Raw genomic sequence first — 23,058 nt, forward strand, 5'->3', positions numbered from 1 at the left:
ACTGACACCTCTAATTTTGGAAAGTATGAAACAAGAGGAGAAACTCTTTCCTTATCTGATGAGCTTTCAGCATGTCACATTCATCTCCCTGATTGAGCTCCCCGCGGAGACAGAAACCTGGACTGATTGTTGACAGACCAACCCTGGAGCCAGTGCCGATGCAAACGGGGAAGCAAGTCAAGGCAGAACATCCAAGTCATGAAAAATCACGTCAAGAACTGGTGGCACAATCCCAAAAGACAGAGTTGGATCCCCTCTAGATATGCTATTAAATGATGTGTGGGGGGGGTGTGCAGCTAATCTCTGTGCTTGTCTGTGTCTCTTTACTGCACACGCCATAAATCACCATGATTCTTCTTGATAGAAAGTCTTTTTCTTTCCTGTCCCATCCTTTAACATATACAACATAGATTATAAACATATCCATTAAAGAGACCAATCATGATGTTTTTCAGTGCTTATATAGTATATACATACATATATATCAGTAAATAAGGGAAAGTGGGAGGTATCATAGCCTGGATTGGCAGACGGCAGTGGGGTGTTTTGTGACACAACACCTTATATTAAATGTTGCTTTGCATTTGGGGCTTAACAACTAATAAACACAAGTGTCTAGAACCCTCTCTTGCGCTGTGGAAATGCTGGGAAAGACAAATGCCCCAAAGACATTTGGGACCAAATGCGGGTCATCAATATTATCTGTTTCTGGGAGACCTACATTAGAAAGCAAGCAAAACCTTTGTGTATAGGTTACCGTAATGACATTTTGATGATGCATCTGCCAGACACTTACATGAGAATTGTCTCAGGAAGTGAATGCGTTCATGTGCTCACCCTGTATGACATGAGCAGGACATGGATTGATTGGTCTGTGGGTACACTCTGATTGGCTGGGGGGGAGATGTCAAATTCTGAAAAGTCTTGAACAATATTGGGAGAAAAGATGATTGCATTCTTCTCCCCTCTGTTTAACTCAGAGCTGAATCACTTCTCCCCTTGAATGTGCTGACGACAAAAATAACAAGAACACTCAAAGAACACTAAATAGTAAATCAATATTCAAGAAAATAAGAGGATAAATCTTAGCCACACCTTATTTTGAAAGGTCAGATTTCCCAATCGGCACAAGGCCTGTCTCAACAGTTAGAGGAATGTACAATCTTTCTTGGCATCTGGGTTTTCCTGTTGTTTTCCATGTGCAACCCAGGTCATGCGCTCAGCTCTATATAAGGCAGATGTATGTTGAAGATGCAAAGGAAAGCATGGAGCTGTGTGGGGTTTCTCTTCTACTGCTGCTGTGTGCAGCCTGGAGTCAGGCTGCCCCCGTGTCCATCTCCAGCTCGGAGACGGCTGCACCTGAAGATGATCAAACCTTTGCTGAGGTAAAACAATCCTCCATAATATTGTATATGCAACATGTGTTCGGACCAAGTCATTAGTTTTGTATGCAACTATAGGTTAATGAGTGACAGCAATGTTTTTCACAAGCAAGAGGTACTTAAACTAACCTGTTGCTGAATGCTTTTGCCTTTTCTGTAATATATATATACTTTAAATATTTAACCTTTTCTGTAATATATATACTTTAAATATTTATTTTCTGTAATATAGATACTTTAAATGTTTCTTTTCTGTAATATATATACTTTAAATGTTTTTTCTCTGCTCTTTCTCTTTTGTTATGTAACATGTCCATATTGTTTTGCCTGAAGATGAATGCATTCCTTGCTTTTTGAACAATTCCACAGTCTGCATTGTTCTGTCGTGTTCTCTCCTCTCCAGAACTACCTGGAGCGTTTCTTCGGAGATGTCGGGACTTCGAACACAACAATGAGGAGTGTAACAAACCATTCTTTCCAAGACACCCTGGAGGCGATGCAGTCGTTCTATGGCCTGGAGGTGACGGGCAGTCTGGATAACAACACCATTGAGGTGATGAAGGCGCCAAGATGTGGTGTCTCTGACATCAGCAGATACGGCCACTTTCAAGGACGGCCGAGGTGGGAGAAACAACTAGTTACCTACAGGTAAATAAAGTACAACCACTTTAAATGACAGTTGTGTCAGGATTTATACTGTATTTATATACATTTAGTGGTTCACAGGACTGTGATCCATTTAGCACTGTGTACAGCTGTGTGCACGTGAATGCCTATGGTTGACTGGAAGTGAGCTGGGGGCTCAACACAATGAATGTGGATGCACTACAGGATAACGCTTTACACCCGCGACATGAGTCACAGAGAAGTGGACGTCACCATTGCCCAGGCCTTCAAACTGTACAGTGATGTCATTCCTCTGGACTTCAAACAGATTACCAGTGGTCAAGCGGACATCATGATCCTCTTTAAAGGCAGATGTAAGTCTCTAAAATAAGAGCATCATGATTGAGCTCAACAATGAGCCTAAATGTTGAAAATGTGTCAGTCCTTCCCCTCACTCATTTTCCAGTAGTATAGAATTCAGGTTGACGATACAAACGAACTCTGGGAACGAACTCTTTACTTTCTAAATCTGTATTGTCAGAAGACACAAGCACAAGACTCAAACAGTCCATCCCATCTTCACTTGCTCCATGTGTCCTCCACTGACTTGTAGATCATGGTGACTTCTGGCCTTTTAAAGGGCGTGGAGGTGTCCTGGCTCACGCCAACTCTCCTGGTAATCTCTTGTAGATCATGGGGACTTCTGGCCTTTTGATGGGCGTGGAGGTGTCCTGGCTCACGCCAACTCTCCTGGTCAGCGGGAAGGTGGTGACACCCATTTTGATGAAGATGAGCCTTGGACTCTGACCTCACGAGGTGACGACCTCTGTCCCACTATTTGATCTGTCTTTCACTCTTAGAAGAAAAATGAATTCTTTATCCTTTGCTTCTCTTTTGGAACTCTTCAATTGACATTGTTATTATTTTATCCTAAGCATGTTTGGTTACAATTGTTTAAATGAAGAGATACTGGGTCCCTTAAGGGTCTATGCTCCCTGGTTTAAATGAAGAGATACTGGGTCCCTTAAGGGTCTGTGCTCCCTTGGACTTGAGGTGTTCTGTGCCCCCCCCCCCCCCCCCAGGAGTGAACCTGCTGCTGGTGGCTGCTCATGAGTTTGGTCATGCTCTGGGACTGGACCACTCCAGGGACCGAACGGCCCTCATGTTCCCCACCTATCAGTATGTCAACACTTACGGATACAAGCTGCCCGATGATGACCGGCGAGGGGTTCAGAGTTTGTATGGTACTAACACTCTATGATATTGCACTCTGGTAGTAGAACTGTCGTGATTACCTGCTTTGAGTGAGTGATTTTTATTGATTACCTGCTTTGAGTGTTTTTTTATTGATTACCTACGGCCGAATCCCAGCCGTGGGGACTTCCCTTACCAACCCCACTCTCACTCGTGTCATATTGCTTAATTGTATTATCGTATGTTATCTTTTTTTTATTCTTATCTTTTGGCTGAAATGTAAGGTGTTCGGAGAGGTTCCATTCCTGACCCTAAACCCCCTCCTGGTCCTGGTCCTAAACCAAAGCCTGACCCAAAGCCTGACCCAAAGCCTGACCCAGAGCCAGAGCCAGCTCCTGGGCCCAACCCTAAAGATGAACAATGCAGCCGCAGTCTAGTGTTTGATGCTGCTACCTCAATCCATGGAGATCTCTATTTCTTCAAGAATGGGTAAGAGACAATACAATATTACATTGGCTCAATGGCTTTTGTGTTTGTGTGTCAAATGTTTCTATTTGAATATGTTTACAGATACTACTGGAGGAAAAGTACAATGTTGAGAGGAATTCAATTAACCAAAGTGCAGACAACCTGGCCCCAGATCAGCTATGTGGACGCCGCCGTTGAAGTCCCTCTGAGTGCAGCATTCCTCTTCCAAGGTGCTCATCCGCATACATACATACAGTGGGACATGAGGAAGCATTCTCCGTGAAGTCTGAGGTTTATTGACACTGCATTTTCACAGGCAACAAGTACTGGGGAATCAAGCTACATGACAGGAGCATTTTGCCAGGTTATCCAAAAACACTAAGCAGCTTGGGTCTCCCCTCGACTGTGAGCAAGCTAGACGCTGCTGTGTACGAGCCCAACACAAAGACCACTTTCTTCTTTGTGGGAAGACAGTATTGGAGGTACAGTATGTCACATATGATTACCAATTAAAAAGGACCTGTTTACAGAACAGATTGTAACCCCACTAACTGTCCTACATCATTGTAGCTATGACAACAGAAGAAGCCAAATGAACTCCGGATATCCAAAGTCTATATCTCTTGGCTTCCCTGGGATAGGATCCAGAGTGGATGCAGCGTTTGAGAATTTTGGTAAGAGACATCTGAAATCCACCATTCAAAAACCATGTGTGGCCTCTCTCAGGGCAGTAAATGGATGCATGATCTGTCTCCTGCAGGCTATCTTTACTTCTCCAATGGCCCAAGACAGGTGGAGTACAACTACTACTACAGAAGAGTGGCGCGCACCCTCCTCAACTATGGGTGGCTCAACTGCTACTAGCAGACGACTCCACTTCAATGCTTTATGAGTGATGACACATCACATAGTACATGCAACAGGCTGTAAATCCCTGTGCACTGACTGACGCATAAAATGGAACCCAATCAAGCGTGTGCAGTTACCCTGGGCTGTCCCTTCTGGTCCCCTGGTCAGTTGGTTCCATGACCGTGTGGTGCACTGGAAGAGATGCACCCAGTAGATGCTGTCTGTCCAAGAAAACGTCCAGAGGTTTCTGATGGACAAGCAGAAATCAGATTTCACAATTCTCTTATATTCCTTCAACCGATAGAGTAATGGGATGCTAGGGTCATGGCTTTGATCTCCAGGAACATATAGTGAACAATTATGTTTTACACATAGTGGACAATTATGTTTTACCTGTGCTGTCAATTACTGTCTGCCAAATAAACACTGCAGCCTTTCGAGCTCCTACTTGCTCTGCTCTTCCTGTGTGGGCACTGCCCCTGTGTGCTTTGAGGAATGCTGTGGAGACGGTGACCCTCCAACATCAGCATGACTCCTTCATAGAGTTTGCAAAAGTCAAATGGATTAAGGTTCATTAATCCAGTCAAGAGTCAGCAACATGCACTTCAAAAGAGTGACTGACTGTAGGGTTCATCACACCTGTTCTGTCCTATCTAATTGACTACGCTGTGTCCACCCACCTTCCTTTTGCTTAAAACATGCACGCTTATTCTAGCCCAAAGCACGCTTATTCTAGTTCCAAAAGCCCAAATAACATGGCATGTTTACTGAACCACGGGACTTTATTGTTAAGTCTAGTCCAGTTTGGTTCAAGGGTAAAAAAAAAAAAAAACATAAAACCATATTAAGTGCTGAAATGAGATGATTCAGTTACAGCTTTTGCATACATGAATGTCCTTTAAGAAATGAACATTCAGACGAGGCAACTTTGTTATATTCACAGAATGAAATACAGTGATAACCATTTAAAAATCAGAGCATTTAATACAAAGTTAAATGAATGTGTATTTACAACTGTTTTTTAAATATGAGACATCCACTGTATTACAACCAGAAAAACTTAGTTTTTTTATACAGCATTGTGATTCACACTTCCAAACCATTTGTGCAGCAAAATGCTCATAACACATATATGGTTTACAGTGTCCACTAAGAGCATTGCAGCTGTGGAGCAGTCCTCATTCATCATAGTGCAGTGATGACAGGAACTTGTCAACGTCCAAGTCGTCTGGAAAAGAATCCAACAGCCTCTTCTGTTTCTGGGGAGAAAAGAGAACACTGTAACATCGGCTATTAAAACTGACCCCCTTTGCAAAACTCATTCACTTCCTCACACATTCATATAAATATTCATCAAAGCTTGTCATCACACAAGGGCAGGACTGTTTGTGTCTGTAGATGCTGTGGGGGTTAAACGCACCTTAGCTTTCTTCTTGCTGCTGGAGGCGCCTGGATGTTCCTTCTTGTCAGCGGGGCTGGGCTTGCGCTTCTTGCTCTTGCACACGGCCGTGGGGGCGGCGGCCTCCTCCTGGCGTAGGCTGTCCTTCAGCGGCCCCCCGGTGCGTGCGGCGCGCGACAGGATCATGAGCGTGTGGGCGGCCATGTTGATGCTGTTCTCGCTGCCCGTCTCACTGGCCGGGCTGCAGGCGGGCAGCTCAGGCGTGGCCGGTGGGAGAAGGTGGCGCGGTGTGCCCTCTGCCTCTCGGCCGGGGCGCTGCCTACCTGGCGTACGGAGGCAATCCAGAGAGTCCTCGTGCAGGCGGCCCAGGCCAGGAGTTCTAGGCAGGGGCATATCCAGGCAGCCCAGCCCTGGCTTCTTGGGTGGGGTGGCTGTAGGGTGGAGGCCCTGGATGTCCTGGAGCATTTCGGCAGCTTGTTTGGTAAGCGGGCTGGTCTTGCTCAGGGCCTTGCAGGGTGCTCCTGAGGCAGCTGGAGTGGTCCGGGAGGAGGTGATCGAGACAGGCTCCTGAGGAGCCGGGGGGGCAAGCTGGGTCCTCTCCTTCTCCTTCTCCCTCCCCTGGTGGGCCTCCAGCTCCTTCTCCTTGTTGGCGGTGACAGGAGTGACCTCCTGTGGGGGTGCTGGCCTCTCATCTTGTCCATTAACCGTGTCCTGTTTGCCCGACTCCTGTCCGTCCCTCTTGGCCCCGCTGGACACGGTCCTGTGCCTGTGTGACTGCTCAGAGGCCGTGGTGTTCAGGGCCACATCGCTCGATGCGCTTCCTGTGTCCGGTTTCTCCGTCATGTGTGACTTCCTCCTGGACTCGGACCGTGTGCTGGGCCCCTGTTGGGCAGCTGCTGGCCCTTTGGGAGCTTCAAAGCTGCTGCTGGTTGTGTTTATGTCCTTCACCCCCGATAGATCCCTCACCGAGGAGTCCCTGTTCTGGGGGACGATGAAGGCCAAGGGCTGGGGAGTTTTGTCCTCCACCCGGACCGTCTCCACCCTCCTCTTGGCCCTGTTGCCTCCGAGGATGATGGGTTTGGGGGTGAGCGCACGCACCCCATCTCTACTAGTCTGTCTCTCAGTGGGGGTGGGGGTGGTGGGGGCCGGGCTCCTGGTCTGTTTCTCAGTGGGGGGGGTGCTGGTGGGGGCCGGGCTCCTGGTCTGCGTGGGACTCTGGCTGGCTGCAGGGGCTGCTGTTGGAGCTGCTGGTGGGGTTGGAGTGTTTGAAGAGGGAGGGTCGAAGCAGAGCATCCTCACATAGCCTCCAGTCTTCATGCTCTCTGTGCTGGGAGAAGGAGAAGGAGAAGGAGAAGGCAAGGGCAAGGGCACCGCTGCCTTCTGCACTGGACCAGCACCAGACTTGACTGTTTTACCTGAAACCAACAGATTCATTAATTAGTGTTTTCAACAAGTTAAGGAATTAATCCTTTTCATAGCTTACCACCATTAAAATAGTCAATTATCTGAAATAATTAATTTTAGAACGTTTCAACAATGAACCCAGCTGGATTGTACTATCATAATGTTTCAGTTTGAATAGTGTTGTAGAAGCCATGTTGAGAATGGCTACTTAATAGCTTCCTCAGAAACACAGAAAGAGTAATCAGATCAATCTCATGCTAAAGCCTCTCCCCACTAACATCACAAGAAAAAGCCTCACCAGGGTTCCTGGCATCCTGTCGAGGGGCCAGTTTGGGTTTTGAGACAAGGGCTGCTGGCTGGGCCACAGATGTTGTGCAGGGCAAAGTTAGTACCTTCAAAAAGATTACACACAGTCTGTGACTTCAAAAATTGTTTTGAAGATGCATCTCTTTAGAATTAATATCTTTCTTTCTATCTTGGAAAAAAACTAAAACTATGATACACATAAATGAAGACCATCAGACCAAGTAGGGTCATCAAATACCATGTTAACATGTCAGAAAAAGACGGGATAGATGGCATCTAAGAGTTTGCTGTGTAATAACACAGCACGTTGAACATTAGCATGTTAAATATAGCCCATTCATAAAGATAGTGTGCGAGTAATAACAGAATCACTCCATTGCCAAAGTCTAATTAATTTCAGACATCCCCCTGCCTCAACCAATTAAAATAGGGTTATTAATGAGGTCATACATATCCAAGATCTGTGCAATTGGACAGAAAGTACTACAATGAACTCGAAACCTGAGGAAAGCGTTTGTTTTGATTGGAATATGTTGTTGCAAAGTCAAATCCAAAGACGGTGGCAGGATGAAAAAAGCCTGGTGAAAAAGAATTTGATCGAAAGCAGGCCTATCCCTTATTTAATAAAAAAATGTACTTATACGTTTTATAATTTTATAATAAGTTCAACTTATCAGATAAACCAATTGGGCCCATTTGTAATAAATTCATAACTGATTGAGGCCAGCCAATGATCAATGACTGAGTGAGGCTGATGCCAAATGGCTTTGAATAGGGCTGCAGCAGTACAGAAAAGTCCTCACCACCAAGAGTGCCACCTTGTGGTACCGCAAAAGAATCCCTTACATTTAGGAGCGAATCCGAATACCTGGGCGGATAACTTAGTTTCACTTTCGCTAATATTGCAAGAGATAGCATTTGGCCTTGAGACAGAGGTTCATTCATTTTACGATACTTGACCCGTTACGTTGATATTGTTGAGTTGAAAGAGTTTAAGGAGTTAATAATAACCGCTTAACACTTCAAAAGACTATTGCTGCATGGCATGTCTGGCTTGTCTGTTAAAGTTGCCATGATGTGACCAAGGGGTTACAATGACATAATACGCTTGCTAAATGTTATACAGTCGTATGAAAAAGTTTAGGCACCCCTCTGAGGCTGCATGATAATTTACCAAAAGAAAAATATCGGAGAGGTAAGGGCGAAGGATGGTCAGAATGGTCAAAGACAACCCTCAGACCACCTCCAAAGACCTGCAAGATCATCTCGCTGCAGATGGTGTCACTGTGCATCGCTCAACGATTCAGCGCACCTTGCACAAAGAACAGCTGTATGGGAGAGTGATGCGGAAGAAGCCTTTTCTGCACAAACACGCTCGCTTGAGGTATGCAAAAACAAATGCAGAGGAATGAGTATAATGTTCTGGAATAGCCATCCTAGATGGGATGACTTGAAGCGGGCTGTCCATGCTAGGCAGCCATCAAACCTAACTGAACTGGAGATGTTTTGTAAGGAGGAATGGTCCAAAATACCTTCATCCAGAATCCAGACACTCATCAGACGCTATAGGAAGCGTCTAGAGGCTGTTATTTTTGCAAAAGGAGGCTCTAGCAAATAATTTATATATTTTTCTGTTGGGGTGCCCAAATGTATGCAGCTGTCTAATTTTGTTATGACGCATATGGCATATTTTCTGTTTATCCAATACACCTTATTTCACTGCTGAAATATTACTGTGTCCATGAAGTATTATATACAAGAAGAAGTTGCTGATCCAAACGCCCTAAAATTTATAAATGAAAATAATGGAAATGATCAGGGGTGCCCAAACTTTTTCATACGACTGTATATATGATCAGTGCGGAGGTCTGGGGGTTTCAGAATTGTTTTCTCGTTCTTGCATGGAGTGATAAAAAGAACGTGTGTACTGAGGACATGATCCTTTTCAAAGCTGCGCAAAGCTACGTTAAGTGCATAAGTAGCTGATGCAGTGCGGGTAAGAGACATTCATACATTGGTCTGTGCATCAATGTTATCGGCCCTTAACGTAAATTGATCCCATAGTGTCCCAAACACTGCTTTGGTAATAGTCTGGATAAAACTAAACAGATAGCACATACCTGATTGGGAACAACAGTGAACTTCCCTGTGTTACTCTGGCCCATCACGGACACGGGCACGACCACATTCTGCAGCATGGACTGGATTGGTGATGATATGATGAAGGTTGAACCTGTTAGGTTTGGAGAACAACACCACTATTTAATTCAATTCAATTCAATTATTCTTATAGCACTAATAACAATTGAAATTGTGTCATGGTGCCTGAACCGCCTAGTGCAGGCACTAAGACTTTATAATACCTCAAAACACACACAGAAAGTGTTGCGCCTCACCGTAAGACTGTGGTACTGCTCGTGACCGCGGTGGTGTAGCCAGAACTTGGGGCAACGTGGTCACCTGACCCTGGACTGCCGGAGCACCTGGAACCACCACCACGCTGGACTGGCGGTCTCCTGGCACCATCTGGTCTGTCACTACAAAGTAGCTGCTGGGGCCACTGAAGCCGGCACTGGCTGGAAGCAGCTGGAAGAAGCCCGGCTCCTTGGGGCCATCTCCAGCACCTCCAGGGGCCCGCTGATGGCCATCCTGACTGACCTCAGTCCTCTGAAGGCAGCTCACTGCCTGGACTGTCTCCTCAGGGGTCACCCCGGAGCTGGGGGCAGACAGCAACACCCCCCTGGCTGGGGACTTGGCCGGGGAGGAGAGGTATATGGTGGGGATGCCCTCCTCACTGATGCTGGACACAGCCTGGCTGAGCGTGGGATCTGTGGAGGGTTGCTCCTCTTCATCACTCACTATGATCTTCAGAGAGACTATCTGATTGGGGTCCGTCTGCACAGCTGAGGAGGACGAGGACGAGGACACAGCAGCAGGACAAGCAGCTGGAGCCAATGGGAGCACAGAGCTGACCTCTGACCCCCTCACCCTGTCTGGCAACTGGGATTTCTGGATGACTTCCCTTCCTTGGGTACTGTTCTTAACTGGGGAGCTAGACAGAGGGCCTTGTTCTCCGACAGACTCTTTGTTAGTGTGAGGTCCACTCAGCACCTCTGGTGTCTTCTCTACAGGGCGATGAGCACTTTGCCCTTGCACTGATTCTAGCTGCACCTCGTGTCCTGCTGTGGTTCCAGAGACCAGACTGCTCAAAGGGAGGCCAGGTGTGGCTCCAGAGGCCAGACTGCTCAAAGGGAGGCCAGGTGTGGCTCCAGAGACCAGACTGCTCAAAGGGAGGCCAGGTGTGGTTCCAGAGACCAGACTGCTCAAAGGGAGGCCAGGTGTGGCTCCAGAGACCAGAATGCTTAAAGGGAGGCCAGGTGTGGCTCCCAGCAGTTGGCTGCTGCCTGCTGTGGCTGGAGGCTGTTCTGGACTTTGACCTTTGCTGGCCTCAGGCATTTCCTGTGTCAAAGGCACTGAGTCGGTCTCAGGTGCCACAGGGCTGTCTACGTCCATACTCACTTCCTCCTCAGCTGCTGTGCTCTTGCTGGCTTGTGAGGCGTGTTGAGAGGCTCGTGTGTGCCTCCTGCTCCCCCTCTGCTTTGGGTCCAAAGTCGACCCTCGGCCTGAGGCCAGGTTCTCAGAGGCTGGCTGTCTGGGAGTCAGGGCTGAAGGAAGGATTGGAGTAGGATTCTTGGATGCATTTGAAGACGGGGTGGACTTCCTCTTGTTCTTGGCCTCTTGAGCTCCTCTCGTCTTTGATTTAGGTGCAGATGAAGGCTCTGCACAAGACGCGGAGTCTTCCTGCACAGGACCTTTAACATGAAAGACATTTGGTCAGGGGAATAGGAATGGTCTTGTTCATGTTTATGAGCTCATGTCTACAGAAAGTGGGTGCACACATAAACCCACAATAGGAGTAAATCTACTGCCATTACTTGGGTCAACAACATCAGCTAGCTCCTCCACAAAACCAATCTCCTCGCCGTCCTGGTCTCTTTGGCCTCCTTCAATCTCCTCAGTGCCGCTTGTTCTACCTTTACCTGGAAGAGTCAAAAGTCATTTGGTTGCAGCTAACCATAACCCCTTAATGTCAACGCACTTTCCACAGAAAAACAGAAATAGGACCAACTGTGTTTTGGCATCAACTATGACAAAAATAAGACAGCAATGATCACTACAAATGTCCTTGTTTACCCCTAAGGACTTACCGTAGTCAAAGAGTTCAAAAAGAGCCTGGAAGGCAGGGTCCGACTCAGTCTGCTCCAAAATGTCATGAATGGCAACATCCGACATGTGGATCTCCCCCTACATAAAGGATCAAACAGTCAAGCCCCTACTACATTGTTCGCGAAGGGCAGTGGCCTGTTTAAACAGATAAGGAAAGGCATATTACCTGGAGGCCCAGAATTTCATCAATTGACGGGTCTTGATCTACTGAGCTGCATGCTGCTTTTGAAGCTTGTGGACTATTGTCACTAAGCAGGAAATCAAAGATGAAGCCATTTTAGACAGCGCACTTCAAGATTGACATTAAAGATGGCACAACTGCATCTACATTAAAGATTGGCACAGCTAGGGCCATTTTCTTGAATTTTCTTTTTTTTACCTGGCAAGTATTTTGTTAATATTTTCAGCAAGCTTCTCTTGTAGTGAACGGTCCTTCAGGATCTTCTCACGGGCACTATCTATTACCATTTGCTGTGAAAGTAAAACAAGTAAACATGAAAGCTTTTGCTGACTAAGTCACTTAAAGGTGCAGTGTGTAGACTTTAGCGGCATCTAGTTGCTGGGAGTGGTGAGGTTGCTGAATTGCGATCTCCCTTTCCAAACGTGTAGAAGAACATACGATGCCCCCTCAAGTGCTATAAAAAAGCGAAAGGCCCTCTATAGCAACAGTGTTTTGGTCTGTCCCTTTTGGGCTACTGTAGAAACATTGCGGCGCACATCACGGACTCCGTGGAAGAAGACCCACTCCTTATGTACATATGAAGGGCTCATTAGAAGCTAGTTTTAATACTATATTCCATTTCCGCTAACAGATCCCCTACAAGCTACACATTTGAAAGGTTTAAATGTGAAACATAAAAACACACAACCAACAAAAAACACTCACTGGGAAATTCTCCGACCCCACTTCTTGGCTTTGTCCTTCTTGAATAAGGCCGCTGGTCACCAGGCTGGCCCGTGTGCTTCCACTCCCTGAAGCCAGGCACCCCCCCCTTCTTCTTGGCGAATCGCTGAGATTCAAAAAGCAAATTGGGGTCACAGTGACAACTAGGATGCACGATACCACTTTTTTACAAACCGATACGAGTACGAGTATTTTTATTTGTGTACTTGCCGATACCGAGTACCGATACCGATACTTCTTAGATTTGGTCTCCATGAAAGTGCAATTAATTTGGAGGCAGATTTTATTTTATCCTCTGCAGATTATGTCAAGCCTATAGTACAAAATTAACAGAAGGCTATCCCAAGCCAAAAATAAACAGAGCTTTCTGGTTTTAACACACAAAAAAAGCCTTCAGACAATATCACCACATTAGACAAAATGCAAATATAACCAGATAAAGGCAATTCAATTTGCTGCATAGTTAACAACACAGTCTGCTTAACAAAAAGTGAACAGAACTATTACTGGATTAGCACAAGAGCACATTTCAGTTACAAAAGGATCAGAAGAATCTCCTGCTCAAGTACACGAACAATCACTTAACCTATGTGGCACAGTCTTTCTCTCTACCTCTCTCTCTCTGTGTGTGTGGGTGCGCGTTTTTTTCTTTTGCAAGACGTCAGTTAAGATTGGTTGCTTCGGTCTTGCGCCACTAGCATCAGTGAACTCTGTGTACTTAACACTATGGTGCGTCTTCAGATGTTTAATCAAATTGCTTGTGTTAAACAGAGTACTTTCCTTTCCGCCCCTCGACACCGTAGCAGTGCAGATCTTACACTGTGCCTTACTCCTGTCGTCGTCATTTATCTTAAAATGAGCCCAAATCGCCGTTAAGGCAGCACAACGGAATTGCTAATCGCTAACGAGATGCTAGCAGCTAAATTTAGCGAAACCTGTATACTGAAATACTTTGACACTATGACAAACTTTCCTAACACAGTCAAACATCAAGCAAATGCAACACAAGACGGCAAATAAGCTACTTACTAGTCTGGCAGAGACTGGTAGGACAGGTAGGACAGTAAATCACATTTTGTGTCAGCATAGCCCGGCCAGTTTGATGCAGTGAAATACTGATGAGTGGTATCGGTGCTTGGTATCGGCAATTCAACAACGAGTACGAGTACGAGTATTTTAACGAAGTATCGGCACCGATACCGATACTGGTATCGGTATCGGTGCATCCCTAGTGACAACCATTCGTTATTATTCTGTTAACCCACTAACGAGTGCTCCTGCCAAGTCCAGTGTCTTACCACTTTCTGCGTGCTGGGGATAACGGTCCTGGGGTAAATCTCTGGTCAGGAACAATAATTTGCAGTGGGGTGTTGTCTAAAAGAAAGGCGGTAATACACCACATCATCACTTCCCTATAACCCATGGGATAAAGACAGAGCTACCTCTTCTAGACTCTTCTATAGCACACCACAAACATAAACAATGTTTACAATGAAAATGATTGAGGGATGGCAAAAGGAGAAAGAAACTGCCTATTCATTCTTACGGCTCAGGTTGATGGACAGGCGGCTGCCATCCTGAAAATGACTGAAGGCCAGAGGTGACGGCCGAAGCTGCTGGGAGGAGATGCACACGGGGGTGGAGTGCCCTGGGTCTATGTGTGGGGTGGGGATGGGACTGGACACACTCACACCTCCAGGAATGGGAGACGCCAGAGGGCTTGACAGGGCCCTGTGCCTCATGATGCCATTTTTTGTACGCACTGTAGAAATGAACAAAAACTATTATATTTATATATTTATAAACAAATGAGCACCAAAACCAACACCACATTCCTCACTGTAAAATGATCTATTACTAAGTCAACTAAAACATTCAAAATGTATCAGTTTCTACCAAATCCTACCTGGAATGTCCCTCATTGCATGACATCCATATTGATTTTTGGAGAGGAAGGATAAATCAACATTTTTTCTTCCAACATATCCCACACAGCAGTGAGTTAGCCAAGACAGGGTGTGTGGAACAGTTTTGTTTACATGCTGAAGACGAGTCCGATCTACCTACCAGATTGAGCTTTAAACGACACTCTGACCTCTTTCTCCAAAGGGGATTGGAGGTGGTATACACACATATGGGGCTACAGTGAGAACACTGGTCATAAAGTATGTAGATTAAAGTCATTAGGCTACTTACTCCTCTGGCTTGAGTAGACAATTGGAGAGTTCTGCATACATCTGAGGGAAAAAATAAATGAGACATACTTTAATGTCAACCCTAACCCAGACCGAGACAAGCTATGGGAGTATGATGAGTATGTCCTACTTGATCTGATTAAGAGTGACATCCAGCTTCTTCCATAATGATGTCAACATGGCAGGAACCTGATTCTCTTCACTTATTTCTGTGAGAAGACAATCAGGACACAAGGAAACTTGTATTCACTCTCCACTCTCCATCCAAGACATCACATTTAGGACTTAATATAAATCATAAAATGTTGTCTCCAGAGCTCAATACATACCCTTTGTTTTGGCAGCTACATATTCATTCAAAATAGTTTTCAAGTTCTTTCCAAAAAGAGACTGCAAACGAATGGCATAAAGTGTTTATTTATGTGCACATCAGTAACGTTACTGAGCATAAACAGCAAACGGATAACACTACTTTTGTATACTCTTAAATACTTACAAACACACAGGCTGGGATAAATCCATCCTCTGTACTATGCTCTGCATACTCTTTCAGATTGGGGCTCTCCAGCACGAATGCTCTACTTGTGGCACTGAGACCCTCTTGTTGCAGATACCCTGTTGGCACGTACACGCACATCAGCTATGTTTACAACATTGAAGTGTATATCTGGTAGCTGAACAATTTGGTCGTCGCGTTAACAATAGCAACCTAAACATCATTGCTGCCCATCAGAAAACAGATTGCAAAGATAACATGTCAGAAGCAATCTAATTTAAAGTTAACATTAACGATCGGACACGATGCCTGTGGCACCCCGAGAAAGAAATTAGCATAGTATGTCAGCAAAAACTAACTAAGAGTAGTTAGCTGCAATACACAGACACTCTTTTCGGCACACCCTCATTGAAGATGTGCTACTCCTGTACCTTAAAGAGGTTTCCCGCGTATAAACTAAAGACATAACAAATCTGGCGTTTCTTTGGGTGACTAGTTGACGTTACCAAAAAACAACCAATGTCAAAGACTAGCTAGCATTTGGCTAACTAACGGGCTAGCGTTACTCAAGGAGAGGGATCTGCACAAACAAGAGGTAGTAGTTTGTCTTACCAAGAACAAGTCGCGCAATATCAGATGGTAGCAACATGATTGAATGTCTCGCTAATGTTATGACTCTAACAGAATCACATTGTCAACTTAACCTGGCCTACAATTGCAGACGACTGTTTCCATCAACATCTTCGTATACTATAACATTACAGCCAGTCCCAAATCCGAAAACGCGCGGAAACTCAGCTCATGTCACCCGGAACTTGGCAAGTATTTGTAAGAATTGCATTGTGGGAAATGAAGTTTAAAATCTGCTTTAAAAGTCCAATATCAAGTCTTTTTTGTTAGATGGCACAGATGCACAAACAATATCCCATAATGTCGAAATCATATAAAAAACATCAAATAGGAGTTTTGAAAGGAATATTTAATCGAGGGTATTTTGAAAAAAAAACTCGACCATGATAAGAAACTACTTTGCGGCAACGTGAAGCTACAGTCAACAACGGATGTGCTGCAGTGCAGCCATGCAAATACCTTCAAAAACAAAAGCCCGGGTTCATTTCGAGCTGTATTTTAACAATAATTGTATGTGTTCATGTTCGTAAATGTTGGGTATTAGTGAATTATGTTTATGTCAATAATTAATTCATACATTGTAGACACAATACCAACATAATAACCATCTTTAACCACCTTAAAATAAACCTCTCTAAAACTGTTATTTTGTAGCTTTAGTAACGTCACACCCTAACTTACAATTTTTTTTTATGATCATCGCTGCTCCTTCCTTCCTGAGGACAACCAACATGTCAGCGGCCAGAAAGCATAAACGCGTGGCTGCCAGTCAGCCTGGCTTTTTATCATTTCAAAGTTCTGCAGACAACTCGGAATTAGGTGCTGGTCGCAAGAAACGTGTTAACAAAAATAAGAAAAAGAGCTGGAACAAACACAGTGACATTCAAGATGTCGAGGAGTTTTTGGAAGACGTGCGACTTCAGGAGAGGGCCACGGGGTGAGCATGAATACAACGTAGCTATCGATAGCCTGCATGCAAGTAGCCTTTAATGTCTAATAAATAACTGGTTATTTTTGTTTTACTTGGACAGTTGTCATATAATGTGTCCGCGTGATATGCATTGTCATGAAAATTATACTTAGGCTTTGACATTTTGTGTGGTTAATGTGGCAAAGTCGGTATAAGGACACGTTGGCAACACGTAGTTGACGTTAGGAAGAATCCGTATGTCCATGAGTATGTCAGCAGGATCATTTACATGGCATAGAGTGCCCCGGTTAAATCTATTTAGCATCTAATTACTTTTAGATTTAATTATGTGTGTACCTTTGCTTCTCAGGGATTGATTGCAGACAAACCAGATGAGAGCTTGTTCTTTCTGGACATTGGGGAGACAAAGAAAAAGGAGATTGTTCCTACAGGTACGTGGTATCAACACAGTTTGAAAGATTATGTAATACTGTTCCATTTAAACACGGAACAGTATTGTTTGGTAAGTTTAAGGTTGTTTTCGCTGTTTTGATCACTTTCACTCGGCTCGCAGGTGAGGAAGAGAATAAGAGAAGGAAGATCCAGCGACCCCTGAAGGTAGACCTCATACTTCAGCCAAACTCCCACATCCCGGCACCGAAAGAGTAAGCAGTTAAATATTTTTCCTCTTTTTGCATTGAAGCCCTCTAAACCTTTTGTTCTCTAACAGCCACTGGTCTGAAGGCCAACGACCAAATCACGCTGGTTGAGGAATTGAGTAATGCTGATAGTCTGCCATGTATAGTAGTAATGGTGCCTAATTAGACGCTAATGGTTGTTACAAGAGGTCTTCTATAGCTCAGCTGGTAAAGAAGTAGGCCTAGTAACTCTAGGGTCAAGGGTTCGAATCCCATGAACAGCAACTTCTGTGCACTTGGGGCAAGCATGCCATACCCGTTGATGATTCCATCCTTGCGCTCACAGTATTTCCTCGGAAATGTGAAGACAGACTTGGAATCCGGGGGCTGTTCAGTGAATGGCTCCCTAGGAACTGAGGGTTTAACTGGCATGTACAAAGTTTAGCTGGGATAGTTGTGATTAGTGTTTATTTGTTCCCCTGTTGCTCTTAGGGGTCTTATCTTTTCAACTGATCGTTGGAACCGATATTTCCATATTGTTAGTTTCTGAAGTGCGTTTAAATCTATGAAAAGCTTGATTTCTTATTGTTTAGCTGTAGAATTCTTTACTGATATTGTGGAAATCTATGGGGACTTGTCCAGTTAAACCGACCAACAGACGAGAAGCGCTCCTATATGTTGGAGACACTGGAAAGGAGCTATGAATGCTCCTACGCTTCGCCTCTCTCTCGTAAACTCTTCTGTAGTTCTGAGGCCAATCATGTTGATGATGCCCAGTGCTCATCTGCTCAGAGAGAGAACACATTGATTGTGTAGTCCCTCTCCCCTGCGTCTCATCGGCGTGTCTCTTCTCTTCTCCTCAGTATCCTCGCCCACCAGCAGCCCAATGCCAAGAAGCTGCGCCGCAAGGAGGAGCAGGCGGAGCACCTGGCAGCCAAAGGAGTGGTCTCTCGCAGGGAGAGGCTCCTGGGCCTTCGACGAGCCGCCTACGCAGCTGGAACGCCAGTCCGAGAGAAGCCTGTTGCCAACAACAACCCTGAGAGAGGCTACTATGACCTGTGGGGAGAGCAACGTGAGTGAGCAGCTGTTTCTGTTGATGACGGGTCGGGTCGGGTTGGGTCGTCATGTTTGACATGTAAATCTGTTTTCTAGCCGTGGAGACAAGAGATGGCTTTTACCTTGAACAGACCAAAAAGAAGCTGGTTAAGGTGAGCAAGTGTTGAAAGACTTGATTGCAGTACATTGAGGATAGGATAGAGTGAGCGAGTCGAGTGTTCTATTTTCAGTTTGCGTTTGTTTCTGTAATTGAAACAGACGACATTTTGTTTTGTTTTCAGCGACCAGAGAAACTGAATGAAAAGCCGTCAGAACTTCCAGCCATTGAGGTCATTGCTCCCGGAGGCTCCTACAACCCCGACTTCTTCTCTCATCAGGTGACCCGACAGACCTCTTCCTCTGCCCCTGTGGAAGGCTCTTATTTTAACATCAGTGTTATTGGCTCTATTTAATCCAACATAAAGTTTGTAATATCAGCATTTTGACTAGGAATAATGGCTGTAGTAATAACATCTCAACGTTTGTGTGTGTGTGTGTGTGTGTGTGTGTGTGTGTGTGTGTGTGTGTGTGTGTGTGTGTGTGTGTGTGTGTGTGTGTGTGTGTGTGTGTGTGTGTGTCCAGGCCTTGTTGCAAGAAGCCCATGACGTAGAGGTGAAGAAGGTGAAGGCAGAGGACCGCTTGGAAAAGCAGCTTGCTGTGAATCGTCAGGACTTGGCCACTGAGGTACTGCCATCCCCACCATAAACTTCACAGCACTGTAAAGATCACTGACTCTAGAACAGCATAGCGCACTGAAGCTTAAACAACGCAGCTCATTACGCCACCGTTACAGCCAACACCGATGTTCAACTGGGACTGTTCGCAGTGCAGTTACCATAACTGTGGTCAGAACCAAGTTTATAATGCAAACATGTCAACATCATCTTTCCACACTCGTGTATGATGCCTATTAAGCTGTCAAGCCAAGTAGAAGGACTGATCATTCAGAATTCTCTTCATAATTTGCAGGAGGACACATTTAAGGAGCAAATTCAAGGGCTCCTTGAGGAGGAGGAGGGTGAGGAGGAAGAGAAGGATGTGACTGGGGAGACGGCTGAAGACGAGGAAGACACCGGCGTGGTCCCCAGTGCACAGCAGGAGAAGAAGACGGAGAAACAGAGGAGGAAGGAGAAGGCTGACAAAATAAAGGTGAAATATAGATGTCTGTGATGGACGTGGAAAACGGATTATTTTCCTTACCTGGCCCTTAATGCCCCACAAAACTTGAACACTTTTCTCATCGCAGTTCTTTTGCTGTTTTCTTCCTGAGTAGTCAATGTGCTTGCTTTGTACTTTTAAAGTCACTGCCAAATGACTCGATGTTTATTTAACTGTAACATAATTGTTCATTCTGTCTGTTTGACTTTCTATAGAATGTAAATATGTATAATATGTTTCTATTACGGTGTGTATCTGTACACAAACCCAACCTAGGCAGGCTCAGGCATGTGTTTTTAGAAGAAGAAGAAGAAGAAGAAGAAGAAGATGTATGTGTGGGGTGCTATGAGCACCTGTAGTGGGGCCCAGTGGGCAGAGGTGTGCAGTGACTAAACCTCACTGCCTCATGCCTCAAGAGACCTGCTGCCAGTGCTAGCATATAGCCAATTGTGTCAGTGTCTAGGGCCAATGATTTTCCGCGATAACGGAAAACGGACGGAATTCGCGGAATGAACACTTTGAAACGGAATTGCACCTTTGAAACGGAAACATCATTTTGTTCATACAAATCGCCCAAATTCCCCTGTATTTTGGGCTGCAAGGCTATATTTCTTTCAAATAAACACAACAACGATTGCAACGATGAACAAACATTAATTAAAGAACAAAACCACTGAGAAAATGTCACGTCTGCGCTGAACTCTGCTCCGGCCACGCCCCCCTTTTTAACGGTTGACCCACAGATCTCCGCTAAAGCCACATTCAGTCACATTCACGCGCTCGTCTTCCCAATCGCATTTAAAACAAAAAATGTTTAGTCTTCTGTTCTGTTGATGGCTGGCAAACAACAATCTAAGAAGGGCACATATTATTCACTCATTTTAAGCCATCAATCTACCTCAGGGTGAACAAAATGAGCTGAAACGGAAAAAAAAAAACGGAATTCACCAAATGCGAAACGGAAAATGCATTTTTTTGAAACGGAAAATCATTGGCCCTAAGTGTCGTACCACTTGGGTACATCCCGTGGATACTGACACTTCTGGAACTGGTTCTACTTATGCCATCATAAACATAAAGATGATTATTACATTGTAACTCGGTCTGTAGGGCCCTAACATTAGAACCAGACAAGGACAGTGGTTAGGGTTGGTGTTTGCACGTCAATAAGAGTACTGAAGAGCTTGCTGCTGTGGCCAGCCTGTGGTCTGGAGGCGCTAGTGCACACATGCGGTGGAGAGGATGACCTCTGACCTGGGCTCTGGTGTGCTTCCTCAGGAGCAAGAGAGGATGACTGCGCGGGTGGTGACGGGCAAGCGGCAGCAGCTCTTCCAGCTGCGCTCCATCAAACTGGAGCTGAAGAAGAGGGAGACACGCACCCACCTCAGACAGAGCCAGCGCAAGATCAACCAGCTGGCCGAGAAGACCCAGCCACGCCGCCTAGGACGCCTCAAGTGAGTCCACACTGTTCTCGCACATACCACGCACGCACGCACGCACACACACACACACACACACACACACACAACACCACACACACACACACGCGTGCACACGCGCACACATACACACGCGCACACATACACACGCGCACATACACACCCGCACATACACACCCAGCCACGCCGCCTAGGACGCCTCAAGTGAGTCCACACTGTTCTCGCACATACGCACGCACGCACGCACACACACACACGCGCGTGCACACATACACACGCGCACATACACACCCAGCCACGCCGCCTAGGACGCCTCAAGTGAGTCCACACTGTTCTCGCACATACGCACGCACGCACACACACACACGCGTGCACACATACACACACGCGCACATACACACCCAGCCACGCCGCCTAGGACGCCTCAAGTGAGTCCACACTGTTCTCGCACATACATACACACGCTCGTGCACATACACATACACACACACGCGGCGCGTACACACGCATACACACGCACACGCACACGCACACGCACACACACACATACATGCACACGCACACACATACATACACACACATGCACACGCGCACACATACAAACATATTACAGAAACTCCTCAGTTCAGCTCAACTCAACTTCATATACACGCTACAATTACCACGTTCAAGTAGATTCATTCTAGCCCATGCTTACAGGATGTGTGTGTTCTCTCATTGTTTTTCACAGGTTCCAGACTCCTGATCTTGAGGTGCAGTTGAGTGATGAGTTAGCCGGATCCCTGCGTAGACTCAAGGTAAGATAGTGGGCCCACAGCAGTCCTATCAGCAGTCCTATCACTGTTCTGTGACCTTTCCATGACATCTCTTGTTGTAACACTGTCTTACAGCCAGAGGGCAACCTACTCAAGGACCGCTTCAAGAGCTTTCAGAAGAGAAACATGATTGAGCCCAGAGAAAGAGCCAAGTAAGACATCTACATTACCTCTTAAAAACATTCAAATGTTACATTTTAAAATTTAAAATAAAAGATTCAAAAAGTGTAAATGCATGCAGTGCTATTTTGTTTGAAAATAACTTTTATACTTCGGTTATTCCAGGTTCAAGAGAAGATACAAGCTCAAGTATAGTGAAAAGAGGGCTTTCAAGGCTGTTACATAAAGACTGGTGCCCGTGAACACAGCCAAGAGATGGAGATCTCTGATGAGCGGCTGGAGCTCCATCTGGAGCCCTGGGTGGCCACGCCAAGAACCCGAAATTAAAACACAGTCCATCCTTAATCAGCAAGTGTGTTGCCTTATGCTATTGTGGCCATTAGACGGCTTCACCTCAAGGACCCTTTTCCTTGTTTCCATGACCCAAGTCACTTGTCTTCAGTGAAGAAGCATAGGAGCCTTAGCATCAGGTTAGGCAGACATGGTTCTCTTATTGTGGCAGGCAGGAGGTCTGGATCTGGAGACTAAATGACCTCAGATGACCTGGTGTCTGCAAACATATGATGCTGCTGTTTTCTTACTTTTTCACTACAAAACTGCAGATCACTGTTCATGTGTCCCTGCCAGTGTCCCCCTGCCAAAACAACAGGCTTAATGGCCCAGTCAAAATTGTTTGCCAGGACACTGAAGGTGATTAAAGACCCATATTAAGTAAAGATTTTGTGTGTCTAAATAAAGAAATGTTGAATCTAAAAAGTGTAATAAAATGATTTGACCTTTTTTGGGGGATTTTTGGCCTTTTTAATATTTTTCTATGTATAAC

General features: G+C 45.4%; 3 protein-coding genes across 5 annotated transcripts; 2 read left to right on the top strand and 1 right to left on the bottom strand.

Annotated features, from left to right (window-relative positions):
• Window positions 1-1,270: 1,270 nt before the first annotated feature.
• LOC105901417 (macrophage metalloelastase-like) lies at window positions 1,271-4,514 on the top strand. The gene is made up of 10 exons (XM_031573308.2): window positions 1,271-1,385; window positions 1,786-2,030; window positions 2,214-2,362; window positions 2,679-2,804; window positions 3,071-3,232; window positions 3,467-3,671; window positions 3,753-3,880; window positions 3,967-4,132; window positions 4,221-4,324; window positions 4,411-4,514. Exons 2-10 carry the CDS (start codon window positions 1,834-1,836, stop codon window positions 4,512-4,514), a joined length of 1,341 nt encoding a protein of 446 aa, XP_031429168.1. The 5' UTR covers window positions 1,271-1,385; window positions 1,786-1,833.
• Window positions 4,515-5,463: 949 nt separating this feature from the next.
• On the bottom strand, window positions 5,464-16,245 carry LOC122128476 (protein NPAT-like). Of its 3 annotated transcripts, XM_042708687.1 has the most exons (18): window positions 16,043-16,245; window positions 15,431-15,549; window positions 15,264-15,324; window positions 15,065-15,143; window positions 14,936-14,976; window positions 14,286-14,501; window positions 14,038-14,113; window positions 12,722-12,845; window positions 12,215-12,306; window positions 12,002-12,083; window positions 11,817-11,913; window positions 11,544-11,648; window positions 10,924-11,420; window positions 10,005-10,845; window positions 9,729-9,841; window positions 7,601-7,694; window positions 5,920-7,313; window positions 5,464-5,758 (listed from the first exon to the last, which is right to left on the bottom strand). In XM_042708687.1, exons 1-18 carry the CDS (start codon window positions 16,077-16,079, stop codon window positions 5,678-5,680), a joined length of 4,149 nt encoding a protein of 1,382 aa, XP_042564621.1. In that variant the 5' UTR covers window positions 16,080-16,245; the 3' UTR covers window positions 5,464-5,677. The 3 variants fall into 3 exon arrangements, with proteins under 3 accessions (XP_042564621.1, XP_042564620.1, XP_042564619.1); XM_042708686.1 differs by having other exon boundaries at window positions 5,464-5,752; window positions 10,005-11,420; XM_042708685.1 differs by having other exon boundaries at window positions 10,005-11,420.
• Window positions 16,246-16,758: 513 nt separating this feature from the next.
• Window positions 16,759-23,015, top strand: LOC105901415 (NOP53 ribosome biogenesis factor). Its single transcript, XM_042708688.1, has 13 exons — window positions 16,759-16,997; window position 17,269; window positions 17,341-17,422; window positions 17,545-17,635; window positions 18,472-18,680; window positions 18,761-18,816; window positions 18,946-19,041; window positions 19,286-19,387; window positions 19,673-19,852; window positions 21,140-21,315; window positions 22,031-22,097; window positions 22,191-22,267; window positions 22,401-23,015. Exons 1-13 carry the CDS (start codon window positions 16,792-16,794, stop codon window positions 22,459-22,461), a joined length of 1,404 nt encoding a protein of 467 aa, XP_042564622.1. The 5' UTR covers window positions 16,759-16,791; the 3' UTR covers window positions 22,462-23,015.
• Window positions 23,016-23,058: the final 43 nt, after the last annotated feature.

The sequence above is a fragment of the Clupea harengus genome, chromosome 9 (assembly GCF_900700415.2).
Source record: "Clupea harengus chromosome 9, Ch_v2.0.2, whole genome shotgun sequence".
Classification (NCBI taxonomy): domain Eukaryota; kingdom Metazoa; phylum Chordata; class Actinopteri; order Clupeiformes; family Clupeidae; genus Clupea; species Clupea harengus.

Coding starts and splice junctions, on each gene's coding strand:
- LOC105901417 (XM_031573308.2), top strand. CDS start 1,834: ATGAGGAGTGTAACAAACCATTCTTTCCAAGACACCCTGGAGGCGATG. Junction 2,805..3,070: donor TTGGACTCTGACCTCACGAG/GTGACGACCTCT, acceptor CCCCCCCCCCAG/GAGTGAACCTGCTGCTGGTG. Junction 3,233..3,466: donor AGGGGTTCAGAGTTTGTATG/GTACTAACACTC, acceptor CTGAAATGTAAG/GTGTTCGGAGAGGTTCCATT.
- LOC105901415 (XM_042708688.1), top strand. CDS start 16,792: ATGTCAGCGGCCAGAAAGCATAAACGCGTGGCTGCCAGTCAGCCTGGC. Junction 19,388..19,672: donor GTCAGGACTTGGCCACTGAG/GTACTGCCATCC, acceptor CATAATTTGCAG/GAGGACACATTTAAGGAGCA. Junction 21,316..22,030: donor CGCCGCCTAGGACGCCTCAA/GTGAGTCCACAC, acceptor TGTTTTTCACAG/GTTCCAGACTCCTGATCTTG.
- LOC122128476 (XM_042708685.1), bottom strand. CDS start 16,079: ATGTTGCTACCATCTGATATTGCGCGACTTGTTCTTG. Junction 12,307..12,721: donor TGGGGTCGGAGAATTTCCCA/GTGAGTGTTTTT, acceptor TTACTTTCACAG/CAAATGGTAATAGATAGTGC. Junction 11,914..12,001: donor ATGAAATTCTGGGCCTCCAG/GTAATATGCCTT, acceptor TCCTTTATGTAG/GGGGAGATCCACATGTCGGA.